General features: G+C 33.5%; 1 protein-coding gene across 5 annotated transcripts in view; it reads right to left on the minus strand.

Moving 5' to 3' along the window:
* Positions 1-23817, minus strand: part of Unc13c (unc-13 homolog C) — a 583769-nt gene that overhangs the window by 427817 nt on the left and 132135 nt on the right. For all 5 annotated transcript variants that reach the window (XM_048793668.1, XM_015480644.2, XM_048793667.1 and 2 more), the window contains 2 exons: positions 13973-13995; positions 13329-13393 (listed from right to left, as the gene is read on the minus strand). In XM_048793668.1, the coding sequence (XP_048649625.1) occupies positions 13329-13393; positions 13973-13995 (88 nt within the window). The remainder of the gene's footprint in view (positions 1-13328; positions 13394-13972; positions 13996-23817) is intronic.

Here is a 23817-nt window from a genome sequence, read left to right on the forward strand (position 1 = left end):
ATCCAGGGAAAAAATCATATCCTCTTTTTAAGATCTAACAGGATTCTCTATTTGGTCAGAAGATACTTCTGGGTACAGACCTGCCTGTTGCACACAGAGCTAAAATAAAAGGGGCCTCTTAAGTCCCCATAAATTCAAGCACCTGTGTGTTGGCTCTGCTGATTTTTGTGGTGAGGTCCCTAACAATCTTTGTATTTTCAATGTGAACTTCATTTGGCAGAGTGTCCTAAATATAAACATATAAAGAGAGTCTCTGAGTACAATTGACAGTGGGGAACTCACTTAAAGTTGATGGTATTATGATAATGACAAGAGAGACTAGTCAAACAATAATAACCTGTGTTCCAGCCCCCTTGAATGCAAACTGGAAAGAAAAAAACAGATTTAAGGCACAGTTTTTTCTTTTTGTCATTTTTTTAATATGCCAGACTGTCTGATGTCCTGGGATAAAATTTGTTGTGTAAATTAAATATACAGATAACATGCTCACCCCAAAAGTAGCAACTTCATTTGCAAGTGTCTTCCAGAAAACGAAACAAAAACAACAACAACAACAACAACAAACCTGTTCTGCTGGAGGTCTTCTAGAAGTGAGTAAAAACTTTTAGGTCAAAGGGGCCCTGAAAAAAGTGATCAGTGTTATCTTAACCAAGATTTTGTGTTTGGAGGAAATAAATTCCCTGGGCAATAGGGTATAATCCCTTAAGAAAGAGGCATTCATTCTTTTCTGGACAGTTGTTTAAAATGTGAGTTGAGTCAGATTTGCTGGATATCCTACTCTGCCTATTCTGCCTGTCCAAAAACCTCACACTGATGAATACCAAGTTGTGAAAGACTTGAGAGCTATAAAATATTAAAGTGTGATGTCCATTGCTTTTAGGATTTTTCTTTGTCAGAGAAATAGATGACTCAAGATCTTGACCAGGCTTGATTTTCATGAATAACCTAAATACACATGACTATAGATATGTACACATCTGGAACTAAATATGTTTGTCTGAGCCTTATCTAAATGTTCTGTAAAAGTTTATGAAATGAAAGTTCATATAGGTTTAACCAATAAGTGTTATCTTTTATACATTGCATCTGGCATTAAAGAGCCACACTGCCATTTGAAAAATTGGTTTATATCTGTCTGCTTTAACTAAGTCTAGTTCTGATCATTAACACTATTCCCTAAATGTGTAAGAGCTTTAAGGCTATCCTTGAGTTTTGCTAGTACTGCTAAATTCTTCAAGCCTATAAATTATTTGTGGATTCTGAATTTTACTGTATAAATTAAATAGTTAGCATCACTATTACACAGATGTCCTTATAACTATTAGTTCTTTGTATATTCAGTATATTCATGTTCTTCTAATGTACAAGTTTTAAAATATAAAGCTTGGAAGAGCACTTTTTCAAGTTGTTGTACTCCAAACTAACATTGTTTGTAATGGTAATTTGAGACTTATAGAAATAGCAAATTTAAGTGGGAATTTATTTATGTCATTTTATGTTCTGTAACTGGACCTGTTATCAATAAGTTGTATGTAAAATTTTATGTTACTTTTTACATGGGGTAGAAATTTAAATATACTTTTAAATGATAATGAGAGACTAATCTGTTTAAAGGTGAATATTATAAAACATGAAAACATTTTGCCACTGTCCTACAAAAAATGTTAAAAGCTCTCTTAACTTTTCTTTGATTCATATTTCAGATATAATGTTGCATTGTGTTATTTGTGAAGAACCCCACCTTCCCTAAAATAAGGCTCTGCCTCCCATCTTACTCCATATTAGAATGGCTCCAAAATAGGCTAGACTTCAGCACATTTAAATTGTGTTTAAAATAATGATTTTTTATGTAAAGATTACTGGATCTCAAATAAGGGATATAATGTATAATTAAGTAAAGGTTCAAGATTATAAAAGCCATTTTTCTTAATTCATAGCTATTCCACAAATTGAATATGGTTTTGCTCTGTTAATTTCATGTTATATTTTCTTTGTGAATTTTATAACTGTTGCCTGTTAGTTTTTTGCAGAGGTACTGCTTCCAAGAGGAAAAAAAAAAAAAAAAACCTGAGTTAATTTGAGATAATAGGCCATCATCTATAGGTAGACAGAATGTAAGGCTTGCTTCCAGTACTAATACACACCACAATACAATGAAAGCATAGCTGTAAAAGTATAGCTATTGAAGTTATAACCTGTTACCCCTTCTTTAAGATTGGTGAAACTGGCTTTTTGGATGTTTAAAACCAAAATGTGAAGACCAAAGTCAAGGAAGTAAATGTGCCAAGGAAAAAGCAGTCAATATTTGGACCTTGCCCTCTGAGGTAAGCACCCAGAGAATCATGGGAGCCCTATAAGGGCTCTAAAACTGGTAAGCCACCCAATCTGCCAATCAGGAAGATTGAGAGGACCCTAGAGAACTGGAAGCCAACTGGTGCACATTCTACAAAGAGGAGGGTCATTGGAGAGTGAAATTGCCTGATGCTTCCAAGAGAAGCCACGTGTGTGGTCATCAAGATCCTAGCCTGACTCATCCTGGTACCTGGCACCACTAGTAGAGGAAAGCTAAAGGAGACGGGAGGCTTTATCATGTCCCCAAGAATGATCTCTGAGGAATCTCAACTGACTCTTAAGAATAGATAGGAACAAGTTCAGTTTTGACCAACTTGGTCTTAAACACCTGGCAGGAGAGTATAGCCTGAGCACAGTTCTATATGGAAAAACAATGATTTTTTAAAAATGTAACTTAAGATGTACACTTGCCTTACCAAAAGTAAGTAAAGCTTTAGGCTGTAAAGAAAATGTTCTTATGGGAATGCCTAATGACACAAGAATGAAAGACAGGCAGTCAGTGTAGATAGGTAGTTGGATTGAATCACAAAGATGGAAGCCAGTTTGGGTCTGGAAAGTCAAAGGCCACCTCTGGGAGATTAAATGTTAAAGCTTCCAGAGCCCTTCCTTCACCCTTACTAAAATAATCTGCTCCTGCTCCAAACTGTTGCTAAGGTAACCTGTCTCAGGAATTGTTCCTCCCTGCAAGGAGTTATAAAAGTTGTTAATTAATGCCTCCTGGGCTGCTACCTGCCTGTATCATTCCATTTGGCCCTTCAACCTGCCCATCTGCTTCTCACTCTTTGGCCATCCCACCATCATCTCCTGGGCCTAGTCACCATATGCTGGAAGGAGTGAGATGGGGGGAAGAGGGCAGGAGAATGAAGAAAGTCTAAAATGTGTATTAAGGGCAGGATGCTCCCACTTCTTGGGATACCAGGATACCAGTCTGCTCCCCTTCTCCTTCCTGGGAGAATTCTGTGTTACTATTTTTAAATAAAACCTTTTCTCTGCACTGGCCTCAGCACACTTCTCTAACATTCAAACTTCAACATTTGAGGAAGCAGAATTTGTCACTGATAACCAGTAGTATCAATAATATTTAACTATCACAAAGGATTCTAGAAACATGAGCTTGTCCTGAATTCCAGAGACTGGCTGAAATACTAATTGGTTTTGTATTAATTGCTTACCAATAAAAGTTATGCTTTCACTGTCTTCTTTATTGTTGTCCTAGCACAAACCTTGCCCTATGTATGCCTTGTTCAATCATCTGCTGACTGCCACCACCTCTGGACTGCTGTGATGCTGAATACCCTTAACATTTTCTACCTGACAGAAAACAAGGACTTTGGGTCATTTCCCTCCAACTTTACCCTCTCAGCAGGAAGCAGCTTGGAGATGTCATCTCCCATTTTTCCATAGATATGGAATGTAGAAATTGACAGTGGGGAAATGTAACAGTGGTCCACTTCACCTTTTGTATATAGTTCTGAGGCTTATTTTTTTTTTAAAAAAATGACATTTTTTTTCCTTTTCCTTTTCCTTTTATCCCTATCTCCCTACCTAACTTGGGGGCAGAGAACAAGATTACCCTGAATAATCTGTGCTCCACAGGAAGGAGATGTCTGCCAGAGGATCTAGGAAGTGACAAATTAACAAGTGAATCCTCATTCACCATCAAAGCACCCTGGATTCAGCCCTGTCTGGGCACACCTGCAATTAGCCCTTGAAGATCTCCTTTAAATTCTCCCTGGTCCTCCTGATGGGGAGAATCACAGCCTTTTGGACAGGAGTCCCCTGTGTTTCTCCTTTGCTAGCAAAGCAATAAACCTTCTTTTTCCTTTTTCTCAAAACCATGTCCTCATTAAATTGGCATTAATTGGCATTGGGGACAGGGATTGAGCTTTCAGTTACAAATGCCGATGATATCAAAAGAGTCATTGCTTTAAGACACTAAATTTGGAGTGGTTCCTTACACAATAACATCTAAATGATACAGCAATTATATTATGATAGGATAGTATATTAGGATATGATGTACTAGATGCCTTAGCATTTAGAAAAAGCAAGAAATATAATAGGGGATAAATATAAAGAGGTATTTTGGATGCTATTTAAAAATAAAATTGTGTCAAAAATTTATAATTATGATGGCATAACTAATACTTGTTAAAATATCATAATAATCTCATATCTAAGCATCATGCATTAATTTCTTTAATCCTCAAAACAACTTGATTATGGTTTTAATTTACTACTCCTTGAACTCAGGATATCTATAAAGCATTATAAGGTTAAACTTGATTCTGTGTGATGTACTTCAGATTCATTAATTTCTTAATAAAATTAAACCAAAGCAGAAATGTAAAAATCATGATTAAGAATCTGAAAGAACTGAAAATGTATAGTCATATGTAAATATCCAATGAGGAAGATGAACACAGAGAAGGCTTTAGAAAAATGTTGCATTTCTACAAATACACTTTCCTCAGGTTTCTCAACTAGAAATTTCATTTTTCTGGGGTCGCATTGTCCCTTGTGGCTGTTCCTCCCCATCCAATTAGTGAACCTTCACTCCTCACCTCTCCCCTGCCTACAGAGTTGGTGTCTATATATTCGAGAGAACATTCAGCCTTTTGTTTTTAAGGATTGGCTTATTTCACTTAGCATGATAGTCTCCAGTTCTATCCATTTACCAGTAAATGCCATAATTTCATTCTTCTTATGGCTGAGTAATATTCCCTTGTGTACCATATATGTACCATATAAGAAAATAAAACTTGATTGAGGGTCATTAGGGTGGGGATGTAAATAAAAGTAGCACCGTGCTTAGGCTTTATGTTGTTAGCTTTAATGTTCAGATGAAAGTTTAGCTTTAAGAACCAGATGTATGATATAACTTAAATCACTAAAACTGTTGGCCTTAGCAAATGGTAGTTTTTTAAAAGTAAATAATTTAGTATTCCTTTATAGTATATAAGAGGTGGAATTAGTAACTGATAGAAAATAGATAATGGCAACTTATGATAGGGTGTGCTTTATAAAAATTTTAAATTTTTAATTGTTTTCTCATTTTTATTGGTGGATTATAGTTATACAAAATGTTGGTATTTGCTGTTACATATTAGTACATGCACACAATATAACATAATTTGGCCAATTTTTCTCCCCAGCACTTCTCCTCTCCTTCCCCATATTCCACCCCTTGGTCCTTTCCCCTATTCTATTGATCCACCATTGATTTTTTAAGAGATCCTCCTACTTTCTTTTCCCCTTTCTTCTCTATTTTCCACATATGAGAGAAAACATATGTTGGGTTTGCTTTTGGCAGCCAAAATAAAGCAGGCTGCTTCAGAGGTGCTAACCAGTGTTGTTCATCCATCATGGAAGTCTTCAGTGCCAGCAGTGACTAGAAACAGTTGTCAGAATTGATGATGGCTGTGATTTCCTTCCTTGAAAGGAAGCCATTATCTGAATCCCAGGTTGATGTGATGTGGGGTCACGTGCATTCTCAGGATCTAAGAAGTGAAACATATTTTCCTTAGGAGTCAAGAGGGGCTTTGACGATACCCTTGCCCACAATACAGAACTACCTGAGGTTTCATATTCTTATGTATTATCAAATAATGAAAGTAAGAATATGATTGGCATTTAGGATATAATGTTTCTGCACTGTGGGAAGACTGCAAGGAAGATGCTGAGGACTAATATACAGGTCTGGTATCATCAGAAGTCCGGGAGAGTGTTGAGGCTTTCCCTACACTCATGGGAAGCTTCTTTTAGTGGCTGTCATTACTCTGGCTTGGCTGTGCCTGACACTACCTAGGAGATGATAGGGGTTGTTTTCCTGTAATGGTTTAAGCAAGTCAAATTTCCTTAAATATCACAAGAGATTAAAATTAAGTTGAAGAACAAGAATCTTTAAGTTTGTGCAGCTTAAGAAATGAATATGATCTAGAAATGGCAGAAGCCACACAGAAGAGGGAGATAATGCTTATCCATCATATAATAAAGAGAAATGGAAACTGAGAAAGATGTTCAAACTTGTATGGAAATATCTATATTTTATCCTGCAGAAAAAGAAGAGCTTATGTCAAATACATTTAAATAGGAAAGATTGGGTTTTAAGCAGACTAATCTTTAAGAATATAGAGACTGGATTTAACATGGAGGAAGAAATTAAAGGAAGATTAGTCAGAATATCAGTTTGCAATTGCCTGGGTAAAAGTTACTGAGGACTAAAACTAAGTTTTAGTTGAAGTTGATGGGAATGTGAACATGATTTAGTAAAAAAATATTCTGTGACTAGATTACTATGCAATAATGATTGTGAAAGTGGGTCCTCTTTGTATCTGATAATCTTCCTATGAATTAACAATCTCTAGTTCACTCTTCATGTTAATCAATAGTGAACTTCTCTGTATCAAATTGTTGGGAGGGAGAGGGAGCTCTCTTGTAAGACAACTAACTGAGAAGTCAAAGACAAAGTCTCCCATTTTCCCCTAGAGTGAGCTGTTGTTGTGATGAATACAAACTGTGGTATTGCTGTTATTTTTTCAATACTTGGCAATACTTGGTTTAGAGAATGCAATGATGTTTGTGTAGGGTCAACTCTTGACCCTTGGGGAAGTGACTATAGCAGTGAAAACAGCCATTTTCTAGGCTGAGGAAGTTTTCTGATAGTTCAAAGTAGGAAAGTTAACTAAGGGGACTGGGAAATATCATATTTGAGAATTAGGTTAAGAGAACTGAAATAAAAAGTTCTCAGCAACTAGAGAGAAGACCAACACCATGAGAAAAAGTAGGTTAAGAGCCTGAAGAAAGTAAGAGCACCCTTAGCCTCTATGTTACATGAATTATTTTAGGCCCTAGCTAAACATAGTCAAGACTAGGAGTGAGGAAGAGGGCATGAAGATAGTATGCAACCTTCTAAACTTTTTAGAGGAATATAAAAGTAATATCAGAAAATATTGAATAAAGTAAGCTGGCTACATTGATGCCTAGGCAACTTAACCCCTTTTAGATTCTATAACAATAACAAATGTGCTGTTTTGTAAGACAACTAACTGAGAAGTCAAAGACAAAGGCCTATGCGACTTAACCCTTTTTAGATTCTACAACAATAACAAATGTGCTGTTTCAATCAAGATCAACTATAAAACAAAGAAATTGTAAAGAACTTTTTGGCCGATAATTGGCTTTTTCATATTCACTACATTATTTTTCATGGCAATAACTGAATAACCTTGGAAATTTTTGTATGTATTTTTGGCAATTATTCCTATTTGAAAATGAAGTCAAAACAGTTTTTGTCTTTGTCCTCAGGGTCCTGCCTTCCTCTCTCCATTTTTCTCTATTTCTACTTTTGCTTTTTCCCTCTCATCATTGACTCTTTCCTGACAAGGTTCAATTGTCCTGGTAGTAGTTAATCGGGAATTATCCAGTTCCTGGGGTTAAGAAAAGCAGCCACAGCCTAGCGTAGAATCATAGACAAGGGGTAAACCCTCCTTCACCTAGGCCAAAGAGAGTCGGTGCCCTTGACAACCATTGTGCAGGGAGAAGCTTGGACTAGCAGAGAAAAGGAGAAAAAAAAAAAAGGAGAATCCCCATTCCCACAAATGCCTTTCTCTAACTCCAACACTGTTTTATAGACCATTCTTAATTCTGGTGCAGATAAGGTTTGTACTTTGGCATTAGAAAGAGAATAAAATACATGGAAGCTTTGCAATGTTCTTTATAATACAACCAGTGGAATTCTGACTTCAAATATCTAGGGAAGAGTAAACTTATATGCAATCAAAGCCTCAAAAGGTGTCATTCTCATGTAAAAGATGATTCATGTAAGTTACTTATTATCACTTCATTCACTATCATTTATCAAAGTGGTTTCATCGAATTGATGTAGTTAGCCATGCACAGTAAGACTCACATATCCTTTAGAGAGCCTCTACTGAGAGCAGGATAACATGATGATAGACTCCAGCTGCTACCTTCCAGAATTCACAATGGCTTTCCTCCCAGGGCCACATTATCCACAAGTTGCTCCCAACCATGATTGAACATGGTGGGGGTAATAAAACTAGCCCCCTTCTACCCAATTCAGGACTCCTTTGGGCTTTTCTCTAGGACTCCCCATTGGTCTGCCTGACACTTTGTTCTTGCATTCATTTTAAGACTTTTATACCCAATCCTCCTTCCTTCCATCTATTCTTTCACAGATGTTAGATCCCTGTCATGGGTTCCTCTTGCCTACTTCTGCTCCCTCTGCATTCTACCTTTAAGTTATTCCCAAAATCAATCTCCTATATGTTAGTAATCTCTTTACGTGTGCTTCTTTGTTAACACATAGGACAAAATTTAACAAAATCTTATAAAAATCACCAAATATATAAAATGTTAATTGTTATAGATTTCACTGAAATATATAATTCTTTCAGTCTTCTTTCACATATTTTTTTCTCTTCACCTTTTCTCTCCCTCTCCATTTTTTTTCCCAGAGCCTGTCTGATTTTTTATGGTGTCAGATAGTAAAAATACAATTAAAATAGCATGTCTTTTCCAGCAATACTTATAGAAACCATACAGAGATCCAATCAAAAGCTGGAAAGCAGAATCATTGATTCCACAATCTAATTTCCATGTGTATAAGTTTTTCTTTCATTGATACCTAAGGAAGAGGAGGGAGGTATGAATGCTGTTTGACTTTGCAGTGGTTAGGGATGATGAAAGTGGAAAAATGAAAGATAAGCTCATACTGCCACAAAGTAGCAATGTTGCTCTGTTTTTAAATTTTTCTCCCATCTCAGTTTTCTAGAACAATAGTGATTTTTGAGAGGAATGACTGTAATACTTATTTATCAAGAAAGATATTTAAAGTGTTATTTTTTAAAATAATGATTTTAATAATATTTAAACATTATTTAATATACTAACATATTAATAGGAAAAGTATAATAAGCAAATGATTCTTTTTTCTTTTTCTTTTCTTTTTTTTTTTTTTTTTGGCACTGGGGATTGAACCCAGTGGTGCTTTACTACTGATCCACATTCCCAGCCCTTTTTACTTTTTATTTTGAGATAGGGTCTCAATAAGTTGCTTAGGACCCTGCTGAATTGCTGTTCCTGGCCTCAAATTTGCAATCCTTCTGCCTCACTCAGCCTGCTAAGCTGCTGGGATTATAGGCATGTGCCACTGTGCCCAGTCATAAGCAAATATTTCTAAAAGTTTGTGATCCAAAGTTCATATGCAGATGTTCTCTTCATGTTCTTCAAGAGAAAATAAGCATTCATGCAATGATAAATTATCTGTTTTTAACAAAATTAGTAAGCATTTTTATTTCAAATCTCTTTTAATCCTTCTCCTAAAAGACATGAGTCAGTAGCATTTATAAAAGGAAGATACAGAGGAGATACTTAACAAGAATCTTGTCAACTATCTCCACACTGACCTCCAAAAAAGCAGGAGTTGTACCTGGGTTTTCCAAACAGGACCTACAAGTGGCTATTAATGTTTTTTAAAGAGTCAAACATGCTAGACACTCTATTCTGTAACTAACCAACAGGGACATTTCAATACACACTTCTCTAATCCTAGAACAGTACCAAAACATACCCATAGTGTATTTGTTTTGTTTATATCAAACCATCATTCCATTTCCATTCCCCACCCAGGACCCTCCCTCACCTCATTTAAGATTGGCTTGCAAATCTATTTTAACCATTTAATACATTTTTGTAGTTCATGAAAACAAATTATGCAGCAACTATTTTACTAAATTAGGCACAAAAAGAGAGTAATGAAGAAAAATTAAATGTGAAGACAAAACTGGCCTTGCTTTGTCTTGGAGGAAGGCAGAGTGGGTGAAAAGGACAGAGTGGTTGCAGAGGAATGTGGTTTCCTTCTAGTGAAGAACTTACAATGACCTGGAACCCAGAATGATACCCCTCTCCATTAAGTTGCTTTAAAATAACCAAAATTATATAGCAGTGACTATGCCCCAAATAGCACCAGTATGTTCATCCCAACAACCTTCCTACCTCCAGAGCAAAGCCTGGGTCAAATCTTTCCCTCAAGGGAGCACCAGGGATGAAATAGTCAGACTGGCCCTCCAGTTACACTTGAACTGGTCAGGAAACTAAGGACACAGTTCTGAAGGGACTACGTGGTCCATGGTTATCCTGAATTCTGATGAAGAATATCCTATGTTTTCTTTAAATTCTATTTGCTGGAGCAATAATTATTGCAATCCAGCTGAGACCAGATAGATATTCATGTTTCCTTCCATGGGTGTCTGCTTTTTGACTGACCCCTTGATGCCCCTTAGCACTGTAGATGTGGATATCCAAGAGGGGAGGGGATCTATTCCAGGTACCCACTAAACCCCTCTAAAGATGAAATGAGAGTGAAATTATGTCATAAATTCAGTATGTGAAACAGGTTCCCCAGGATGTAGATGAGAACAGGAAAGGATGGGAGAAGGCTAGAAAAGATAGGAAGAAACTGGGTGATACCTACCAACAAGGTCAAGAAGCAATGAAAAGGACAAAGACAATATGAAATCTGCATGGAAAGAAAGGTCTCTGTCTTCCAGATTAAAGAATCAGTATTATAAAAGCAACTCATTGCTCTATTTTTTTTAACCTCAGTATCTGATTAACCTATATCTTTGATCCAACCCCGATCTCACTCATCTCTCACATTTCTCCATGTCTCATGTCATTTTGTTCTAAGCATGAAGCTTCCAATGTCAAAATGTGTGTATTATGACAAATTCTCTAAGATTAAAAATTATCATCCCTTTCTCAAACAATCACAACTCCAAAATCACTGGGAGAGTCCTTTAAATAGGCAGTTTCTGGAAAAAGAAGGATATGGAAAGTATCTATTGGAAATGCAAAAACGACCCAGATTTAGCAGAAAGTTACCCACAGTGCATTTGAGAAACACATGGATGTATATTAATTCTGTTGCTTTAGCAATGATAAAAGTCCATATTTAGACATGAGTTAGGAAATCAAGTCATTTCGAAGTGATGGATGCTATGGTGGAAGATGCAGGGTCTATAAGATCATAAACTCAGACAAACCTTCAGCATCATGAAATTATGTCTCAATATTTCTTCATGATTAAATTGGAATTCAACTCAATTATTTTCTAAGATAGCCACCTTATTCAATTTGTTGATTTATCATTTTTAGTAAACTGGAAGAATATGTGTGGGGTAGCATAAAAATAGTTTATTTATTATATAAATTTTCTGTGGATAAGTCATAGTAATTTTTCAATATGTCTGTTTTTATAGCTATTTGAATTGTTATGACATTATAATAGAAATGAGGGGAATTCCTCACATGTTTATTTAAAGAATATTGACATTAAAGAAATAACAGAATTTACCTCTTAATCACTTCTATATGGAAAATAAGAATAAAAATGATTGTGTGTATGTGTATAATTTTGCAAGAGTTTTAAATTTGAAACTTTAAATCTTACCAACGTTTTATTTAAAATAAGAAATGTGAATATATATATATATATATATATATATATAACAAAAAGATTCATTTTAAAAGAATGACAAATGACAGTATCATAAGACAGAATTGCAAAACTTTTTTGCCAAAAAACCCTAAAGTATGTATATAACCCATTTCTACTTATATTGTAGACAAATATATTCAAATTTCAACACTTAAATATCACCTAATATAGATCTCTCTCTCTCTCTCTCTCTCACTCTCTCTCTCTACATATATATATTATATATGCTATGTATAATCTTTAAAAAAATACTACTACAGGGTTTACTACAGTATCATTACAATAATGGCACCTAGAAACAATTTACTAATAAATGTTGCATAAATATTGTGAAACATTTGGATTACTTAGATATAATTAACAGGAATTTTTGCTAGGCATACTGTTAAATGAAAAAGTAAAGAAAAAAAGAAAACTGCAAGTTGCAAAAGCAATATAGTACAGCAATTAAGATAATAGACTTTTGAATTAGATTATCTGAACTGAATTATTGACTTTGCCACTTACTAGCTGTATTATGGGAGAATTTTCTAAGTGCTTTGTGCATTGATTTTCTCATTTGTAAAATGAATGTCAAAATAGTACTTACCTTATAGGCTGTTATAAAGATCAAATGAGTCATTATATATGAAACAGTTACAATTGCTGGTATAAAATCTGCAATGTTAGTGCTTACTTATTTACATATAGAAAGAAATTTAGACTAGTTTATGTTAAAATGCTCAGAGATTACAAAACTACTGATTTTATATGAACATAGATATGAATGGAAGCACACAGAAAGAGGCCTATGAACATACTTGCCAAAGTGAAACCAGTCTGTTATTTTAGGCCTTAAAGAGGATGCTTCTTGTTTCAACATTTTACATGGAGAATACAATTCATATATTATTTTTGTGACTAAATGTTACATATTTTGATAATTAAATGTAATAATATGCAATTATGAGAAACAATGCTATAAATTACATTCATTGAGTGGTTGACAGAAAGATGTACATGCACATATCACTAAGTGCAAATAAGCAAATCAAAACAGCATTGTGTTAATATAAATTTACTTATATACAATTGTGTGGTTCCATTTGTATATGCTAAATGCTAACTGATTAGAAGATTTCAACTTTCTTCATGTATATACATACATATATGTATATGTATATACACACATCTGTTTATATACATAGAAATATGTATGTATATATATATATTATATTATCTATATTATATTCATACACATTCAGATTAGAATCTTTTGTCATGAACATGTGTCTCATGCTTATTTTTTTTTAAGAAAACAGGATAAAAGCTACTTTACTCTGAAAAAATAAAGCAACAATGAGGCTAACTAATTACACTGCCATGCGATATCTGGCATTCAAAATGTGTGTTAGAAGCACAGTCAAGTGCTATTGAGAAATGGAATGAATCATAAAGGTTATGAACTACTTACCCACCAAACACCTGGAGTGCAGAGAATTTGGAAGCATCCAAATCATTGCCACTTACTATTCGAGCCTTAAATGAAGAATAAGAAAAAACAAAACAAAACAAACAGTATTTTAGCATACTATAGTGTATGTAAGTGACATTGGGACACAGGTCAACTGCACTACACACGTAACACCTAGTATGACAGATGCTAAGCAGGGTCAGCTCCAAGTCAAAGCTGTGTTTTGTGAGTGGAGGTTTTGAAATTAGCTGTCAGCATTTAAACAAAAGCACTGGCAGAGTCCAGGATAATACATCATATTCCAAATACCATTGCCCTTTAAACTTGGTATGTGCAGTGAAGTTCATGAATCAGTCAGGAAGATTATGACTTAGCCAGACTTAAGAACAGATGCTTGTGTTTGACCGAAGCAGACCCCTAGGGTTGGCAAGGTAAGCTAAAGTAAGCACAGCTGGCAAGGTGTAACCTCTTCATAAATGCAACAGATTAGGGCACACTTAAAGGACAACCAAAGAATGGAAAGCTGGGATGACATGCACATTTCACAACTAAAACAGAGAAATCAAACAGGTCTAATATGTAAACAAACAAACATGTACAAAGACAAGATCCCTCAGGAGGGAAGAAAAAGTATGATTTAAAACCTTTTCATCCACAGAACTGCTATCTGAAAGAGAATCAGGAAAAGAAGGGATAAATGTTAGATGGATTACTTTTCAAGAAACCATTTAAACATATACATGAACAAGTGTTATCGTTACATTGTTAAAAATCACAAATGAACAGTTGCAAGGCTGAACCCCAAAGGAACAGGGAAAGTAATTCCTTATAATTTAAAGAGCTGCAAAGATGTGAGAGAATGCTTGAAAAGTATTGCTAGATTTAATGAATGAAAATGTGTCATATTAAAAACAACAACAACAATTTAAAAAAAAACACAGTTGAAGATTTAGAAGTTCTGGACTCCAGCTGGGGTACTGCCACTTACTGAGCACACCAGGCAAACTACCAAATTCTCTAGAGTCTACACTCAACTCTGAAATAAGATCAGAAATATTTTCCCCAATTACTTCAGGACATTGTTGAGATCAACTAACTGAATATTTTTTAAAGTTAACCTCAACTGTCTATAAAATTATTTTTTTAGAAGATTACTTATTTATGGTTCCTCATATGTAGAACTAAGACTAAAAATAATATAAATGATTCCATCCTAAAAATACTGATGCCTTAAAGGGTTATGTGCCTTGATTAAGATCACAAATCTAGAAAGTGGCAGAAGTGAGACAAGAACCCAGGGCTCCTAATGCTCCACTTGGGGCTTTTAGATCCAATGTTTTATGTGAATCGCACAAAACAGCAATGGGTGGTTGGCCCACAGTCTGACAATGATTTCAAATAAACCACAGGAGCAATAGTTTTCAGTTTTGACTGTGTATGGGCCCAGGTGGAAGGACAATGAATTGCTGTGTGCTTGTAGTGGTGTTGGTTGTTATTGTAGCTGTTTTCAAACTCCCATCTAAATCTGCCAGGTCACAAGATATGGTCTATATTTACTTTATACAGGACTATTTTTACTTTATAAATAGAACTATTGTTCTTAAATATATTTAGCTTTGCTTATTAGTTTAATGCTGGAGGGCCATCTCTATGGATATGAGTAGGCAGGACAGTAGAGTTCGAATGACCTTGGAATTAAGTCTAAACCCTCTCTTGTTTTTTTTAAATATAGATGAGCCTCAGAATGATAATTTGCCCAAGGTCATGTAGCTCAACCAAGACCCTTACTGACTCACTAAGTATAGAATGATTAATTTTCATAACTAAATATCTTTGTGCAGATTTCACAATATCTCATATTTAATCTTCAAATATAAAACATGGCAAACTGTGTTATAAAGTAATGAAAGATGAATCTTACTTATGGACATAAACATTTTAAATACTGTATAAAATATAGCAAATACAGTTCAGTATTATTTTGGAAGAAAAACAGGCTATGTCCAAGAATATTTTGCCCTAAGAATCATTTAAAATTATGAAATGACCAATTACGAATTTAATATGACATATCAATTGGTCCCACATCAATTGGTCAGAAAATATATACCCGAATTTCAATGGTACCAAAACATTATTTGATAAAATTTCAAGCCTTCAAAGTAATTATTAAAAATGACTTTAAGATGAGTTTGAATGGGTCTGTCTTACATTTAATATATTTTTAAAAATCTTAATTTCACAGTCACCAACTTAAGTGTGACAAATTAGCACATTTTTACTATCAAGGACAAAACAAAACATTCCACTATCATAATGTAACTTTTTAAAGGGAGCATTATATATCTGGAAGTTATGGCCAGTATATTAAAGCATTAACAGAAAGAAAGAACATAAATGTTAGAAGTTAGGATACAAAGTTGTTATTTTCAGTAATGACAATTTTACATCCAGAAAACAAAACAAAATCACCTTGAGTACTAAAAGGGCTAATTAAATGACTAACAAAGCAACTATCTAATTGTAACAGATTAATAACTAATTTAATAATATATTTTATAGCAATAAAATATTATTTCCTATACATTAACAATAACTAGTTTTTAAAACAATGAAATAGATCTGATTTCAGATATTCAATATTTCATAGGGGCAATTTGTATTCATTGTTTCCTATAGGTGTCTGTCTTCTATTTCAAGCATTCCACGAAATAAAAGTAGTTTTACAAAGGTCATCAATTATCATTAAGCTGCCTTTTATGTCAATACATTGATTCATTCACTGTTCCATTCATTCAATCAACATAATTTATTATCAATGAACCCTTTTTGTTCACTTTGACTTCTTTCTTATCTCCCTGTTATATTCTACTCCTAAAACTTTCTAAAATACAGATATCAATCACTCCCCTTTTTATAACAGATCAATAATACTCAATGCCTTCACAAAAGAAAATCAGATTACTGATTTTCAGGGTTACTGTAGTCTCATGGCTCATCATTCCCTTTCTACATCCTAAACTTGAGTCAGAACTAAATTAGTTCTGTGCCACACTTATTGAAATCTGTGACTCTGCATTTGTTGTTTTTATCCTCTGTAACAGTTGTTCCCTCTTCCCACCTAGTGAGCTGCTGTAAACCTCCAAAAAACACCTAAATCATAAGCCCCACTCCTGGAAACTGGTCATTTATCAAGGATCCATGGTCATTGCACACTGAGCTTTCCTCTCTTCTAATACTCATATCTGCCAGTGTTCTCATCTGCAATCCTTCTAAAATCTGAGCTCCTCAATATTAGTAGGTTTTTAATCTCATTTTCTTAATTTCTACCACATTCCTGAAATAGAGTAGATGTCCAATAAATATTTTCTGACAATGAAAAGAACAGTTTTAATAAGCTGTACCACTTTATGGAATATCTAAAAATATTAATAAAGAAAATATTATTTCATTTTCCTATATAGGAAATATATATTGTTATCCAATAAGTTTAATAGTCAGAATCCTAGTAGCAGTCATTTATGCTAATTTCAAGTATAATTGGATTACATATATGTGAAACATCTGGGACTTTTAAAAGTGAGCATTATGAGGAGAAACCATTAAAACATATGGTCCCAGAAAAATAGTAGGTGAGGATACGAGTGAGACATAAATAAAACTAATATACTATACTTAATTTTATACTTTTTATCAGAGACACAGAGAATCATTAGTCAGTGATGGTGCATCTATAATATCCATTTGCATACTCATCTCATACATATGTCTCAAAGTTCCAAGTGTATTAAAAATTAAATGTGTAATAACTAAAGAAAAAAGTAAATGAAGAGGAGGGGATATTTATTAAACCTATGGAATGAGAAGAAATCTTCAAATTTAAAGAAATAATTAATCTATAAATTAAAATTCAACAATGGTAATTAAGTATAAAAAATTATCCAACTGATTAAAACTATGCCTAATTATTATCATAAAATTAACAAAGAACAAATATATTAACTTTAATAGTAAAAATAATTCTCAAGGCTGTTGAGGATATCATAAATCAAATGCTATCATGAATAGTTGAAAAGAATGAAAATTAGAACAAAAGTTTCAAAATTTTAGTGTTGACTTGAGGGGGAAATTCTAGTTTTGAACATGGATACCACGGAAATTATTTTTGTGACAGGTTAATTTGTGTCTTCCCAAAATTAATGTGGTGAGGTCCTAATCTTTAATATCTTGGGAGGTGACCTTGTTTGCAAATTGGATCATTATAGGTGTAATTAATTAAAATGATTATTCAAGAAGAATAGTATTAATCTAATGAAAATAGTATTTTTATTAAAAGGGAAAATATGAAGAAAGATGTACACACAGAAATAACATCATGAGAAGCTTGGAGTTATGTTGCCACAAACCAAACAACCAGTAGAACTTGGAGAGAGGCCTAGGCAGATTCTTCCCTAGAGCTTCAGGGTACGGCTGTGCCAACATCTTGATTTTAGGCTGTCGACCTCCAGAACTCTGAGACAATAAATTTTCACTATCCTAAGCCACTCAGTCTTCGGCACTATGTTATGATGTTACAATAGCCTTTACAAACTTATACAACTTTAAATACTAAAAAATAATTCATGGCAAAGATGAGGACTGCTTCATTAATTACAACAAAAAATTGGAAAAACATAGATTAAAATAGAAATATAGGTTGAAAATTATGTTCCCTGACCTTAATTCAAGAATTTGTGATGATTAAGACCAGTGCATTGAAAGACTGTATAAAATATAAGAAATGTTTATAGCACATAAAATAAACCTTAATGAAGTAATGTTGTAATTATAATAATTTTGTTTCATCTATGTAAAACAAAATTTTACATAGATAAAAGCTTGAAATGAACATTACCAGAATGTTAACAATTGTTCAGCTTTGGTAGTAGGATAAAATATTATTTTCTACTGTCTTTTGCATTTTATAAGCTTGATTTATTTAGCAATATTATTTAAAAACATAAAAATGACATAACATTGCATCCAGCAGCAATATAATGCACATACTTCTAAAGTACACATGGAACATTCTCCAAGGTAGGTCATATTGGGCCACAAACGCAAAAAAAATCTTAACAAATCTAAAGATTGAATTATATTAAGTATCTTCTCTAACTACAAAGTATGACACTAGAAATCAGTAGTAAGAGAAAGTATTTTAGAAAATTTAAAACTATATGGAAACTAAACAACTACACTCTAGAACAACCAATGCGTCAAAGCAAAGATCAGAAGGAAGGTAAAAAAATATCTTGAAACAAAAAGAAGTATAAATGTTACATATCAAAACTTGTAAGATTCTGCAAAAGCAGTTCTAAGAGGGAAATTTATAGTGCTAAATGCCTACATTAAGAACGCATTAAGCCAGGTGTAGTGGTGCACTCCTGTAATCCCAGCAGCTCCGGAGGCTGAGACAGGAGGATCACAAGTTCAAAACCAGCCTCAGCAACAGCAAGGCACTAAGCAACTCAGTGAGACCTGCAATACACTGCCTGCAAAAAACTCATCTCACCAGTAAACACACATAAAAAGACTGAAAATAAATCGATGGAAAATGATAATCCAAGAAATGGAAATCTAAAATGAGCAGGAATAGCTGTATTTATATTGGAAAATAGAACCTTTAAAAGGAAAATGGTAAGAAGAGACAAATAAAGTCACTATATAATGATTAAGGGATCAATTCAAAAAGGAGGTATAAGGATTTAAAATCTGTGTATACCAACCAAATGTCAGAACACCCAATTTTATAAAATAGACATTATTAGACCTAAATGAAGAGATAGGTTGCAATATAATAGTGGATAATTACTGGTTTACTCTCAGTGGACAGATTATCCATATCAAAAAAATCAACAAAGAAATATGGAGAATAAAACTATACTGCAGTCCAATGGACTTAACAGATTTATACAGATAATTCTATCCAACAGCTACAAATTACACATTCTTTTCATCAATGGATGGAACTTTCTATGGAATTGATCATATATGTTAGACTACAAAAGAGGGTTTACCAAAAAGAAAAAAAAAACAACAGCAACAAAAACCCCTGAAGTCATATCCTATATTTTTCCTGAAAATAATGGAATAAAATTGGAAGTAAAAAAAAAACAAAAGAAATTTTAGAAATTATATGAAAATATTGAGATTACATAACATACTGTTGAAACAATAGGTCATCCAAAAAAATCAAAAGGGAAATTTAAAAAAATTATTGAAACAAATTAAATGCAAACACAACCTACCAAAACTGATGAAATACTCAAAAAGCAGTACTGAGAGGGAAGTTATAGTAACGTGACTGATTACTTAAAACATAAATACTTTAAAATACAACCTAAGACTTTAGGTCAGTGATTTAGAAAAGCAAGAAACAAAGAGGTTCAAAATAACAAATATCAGAGAAGACATAAATAAAATAAAATAGAGATTAAAAAACATTTTCATAAGATCTATGAAACAATGATTTGTTTTGAAAAGACAAACACAACATACAAACCTTTAGCTACACTAAAGAACATAAAAAAGAGAGATGTCTAAATAAAAATCCAAGGTGAAAAAGGAGTCCTTAATGTTAGAGCAGGTAGGTAGACAAGGGGAAGTGGGTGGGGAAAGTGAAAACAGGGCTCACTCCATCTTGAATGACAAAACCTCATTCCCTCTAAGCTGATAAAAACAAACAAACAAGCAAAAAAACATAAATCTGCCTCCTACTTGGCCACATATTACCTTCTTAAAATGGCAAAGAAATGAGTGTAACCAGTTTCAGAAACTTTTCAGCTTTGGAGCATGTGTAGGGCAGTATACTAAGTCAGTGTAGGGAACCAAGACTATAATACATAAGAAGGGAGGTTTCCAGGCCAAACATAAAAACCTGCCATTTGTAAATTCCCATGGTGCTTCCTTTCTTGGGACAGCACCAGGTTCTTTCTTGGGAACCACACCAGGTTCTCCATTGAGAATACATTCATTTCACTATATAAATACTTTATGTTTTTTTTCTATCTGTGTTCTCAACTGAAATCCATCTTTTAAGAAGACAACAACCAAGGAAAATATATTCCTTGGTAACATGAAAACTGATACCATAGAATACAAATGTTCACTAGGAATTATTATGAAAAACAATGTGGTAAACAAATTGGAAAACCTAGAAAACATAGAAGACTTTTGGGCACACATGACCTATGATAATTGGACCCTGAGGACATAAAAAAATCCAAATACCAAGTAATGAAATTAAATCAATAACAAAAAGTTTCCAACAAGTAATGCCCATGACTGAATGGTTTTATTGCTGAATTTTACTAAACTTTCAAAGAATAATTATAGCTAATTCTTCTCAAACTATTCCAAAGAATTTTTAGGTAGGGTACATCTAAATTCATATGAGGCCAGCATTACCCCTTACCAAATCCAATCAAGGGTACAACAATAACTACAAAAGAAAACCATGCACCAATATCCCTGATGAACATAAATGCAGAACTATTCAACAAAATACTGGCAAGTTGAATTCAGCAGCAAGTAAAAATATCACTCACCATAGTCAAGTGGTTTTACTTAGGGATGCAGGGATGGTTCAACATATGCAAATAAATAAACATCATGCATCACATCAAGAGAATGAAGGGTAAAAGAATTATATGAACATCTCAATAGATGCAGAAAAATAATTTGATAAAATTCATAATCTCTTCATGATAAAAATTCTTAGTTAGATATAGGATTATACCTCAATATAATAAAGACTTACAACAATATATAACAAACTCAGAACCAACATGATATGGAAAGGGTGAAAGCTGAAAGCACTTCCTCTAAGAATAGGAAAACGACAAGTTTGTCCATTTCCACCACTCTTATTTGATGTAGTACTAGAAATTTTAGCCAGAGGCATTGGCAAGAGAAAGAAATAAAAACCATGCAAACAGGAGGAGAGAAAATCAAATTACTCCTGTTTGTAGATGATATTATTCTGTACATAGAAAATTCCAATAATTCCACCAAAAGACTAGGAGAACTGATGAATCAACTCAGTAAGGTAGCAGGATACAAAATGAAAATACCCCAATCAATACCATTTCTATATATCAACAACAAATGTGCTGAGAAGAAATCATGAAAGCAATTCCACTTGTAATAGCTACAAAATATGAAATACATAGAAATAGATTTAATCAAGGACATGAAAGACTTATACAACAAAAATTACAAAAACATTGGTAAGAAAAATTGAAGAAGACAGAAAGATGTTTAGATTCCTCATATTCATAAATAGATTTAGAATTAATATTGTTAAAAATGATCTGTAGATTCAATGCAATTGACATCAAAATAACAATGACATTCTTCACAGATCTAGAAAACAATAATCCTAAAATTCATATTGGAAGCACAAAAGACCCCAAACAATCAAAGCAATCTTGAGCAAAAATAACAATGCTGCAGGAATCACAATATTTGACTTCACAACATACAAAAAAAGCTACAGTAAGTAAAGCACACTGGTGTTGGCACAAAACAAAAAACACAGATCAATGGAACAGAACAGGAATCGCAGAAATAAACACACAGCCAAATGACTCTCAACAAAGTGCCAAAAACATAACTGGAGAACAGACAACCTCTTCAGCAAATGGTGTAGGGAAAACTGGATATAGAAGATTGAAACTTGACCCCTATCTCTCACCCTGTACAAATCCAATATGGAACACAGACCTAAATATGAGACCAGAAACTCTGAAACTAATAAAAGAAAATATTTCAAACCTTTGGTACAGGTAATAATTTTCTGATAGGACCACAAAAGCACAGGAAACAAAAGCAAATGCAGACAAATGGGTTACCTCAAACTAAAAAGCTTCTGCATAGCAAAGGAAAACCATCAACAGAGCAAAGATATAGTCTTCAGAAAAGGAGAAAATATTTGCCAGCTTATTCATCTGACAGAGGGTTAATCTCCACACATATATAAATAACTAAAAAAAACCCCAAATGTTCTGAATAGACATTTTTTTTCAAAAGAAGAAATACAAATGGCCAACAAATATATGACAAAAAATTATTCAAAATCATTAGACATCAGCAAATACAAACCACAACTGCAACAAGATTCTATCTCACTCCAGTTAGAATGGCTAGTATCAAGACAAATACATATATAAATAAATACTGATAATGATGTGGAGAAAAGGGGACTTTTCTATATTGCTAGAGAAATGTAAATTTGTATAGTCATTATGGAGAAAAATATGGAGCTTCCTCAAAATAGTTAAAAATAGGTTTACCATGAGACTGAATTACTCCACTTCTGGGTATAGAAAAGGAATCTGCTAACAAAGAGTTACTTGAGGCCCCTGTTTATTGTTACACTATTCACAAGAGCTAAGATATGGAATCAGCCTAGAGACCCATCAATAGGTGAATGAATAAAGAAAACATATACTCAATGAAGTATTATTGAGACATAAAGAAAAATGAAATCCTGTCATTTGTAGCAAAATGGATGGAACTGTAGGACAGTATGTTAAAGCAAATTTGCCAGACACAGAAAGACAAGTACCATTTTTTAATGTGGAAGCTAAAACAAAGTGACCAAAAAGTAGAAGAGAAATTACTAAAAAGATTGAGAAGGGTATGTAGGAGTTGGGTGGGCAAGGGAAGGGTTGGATTTAATCAGTGGACACTGCATGCCTGGAAAGGAATATCAGACTGAACTCCATTAATATGTAGAATTAATACATATTAACTTAAAATGTTTGAATAAATAAGTAAATAAACAAAAAGAATTATGTCAAAAAATTTTTAAAAAGTATTCCAGACAATGAAAGACAAATTCATTATGATCTAACTTATATGGAAAATCTAAAGAAACCAGTTGAACTTATAGAAGTTGAGAGTAAAACAGTGGTTTTTTTCCCAGGTAGGAAAAATGGGGAATTTGGGATCAAAGTGTACAAACTTCCATTTATAAAATGAACAAGTTCTGGGGAGCTAATGAACAGTATGGTGACTACAGTTTATAATACTCTGTTGTTTTCTTGATATTTGCTAAGACAATAAATCTTCTGTGTTCTCATCACACATAGAAAATGGTAACTCAGTGAGCTGATGGATGTGTTAATTTTATTGTGGTAATCACTGCACAATGTATACATGTATCAAATCAACATGTTTTAAGACAAGCCTCTCTGAGAAGAAAATTTAAAACTAATCCTCAGTTTTCCTTCATTTATAAGAAAATTCACAATGTTTGACTAGCTTCTAAAGCTTATTACTCTCAAGTCTATGACTTTATTTTGTTATGTATAGTGAAGTTTCACTATAACAAGAAAGATTTACTGACCTATTATCGCCAAATGTTAAACAGTAAAACCTAATCTCTAAATTTCAGATATAAATATATATATATATATATATATATATATATATATATATATAATTC

Source organism: Marmota marmota, unplaced genomic scaffold (genome assembly GCF_001458135.2).
Source record: "Marmota marmota marmota unplaced genomic scaffold, marMar, whole genome shotgun sequence".
NCBI lineage: Eukaryota > Metazoa > Chordata > Mammalia > Rodentia > Sciuridae > Marmota > Marmota marmota.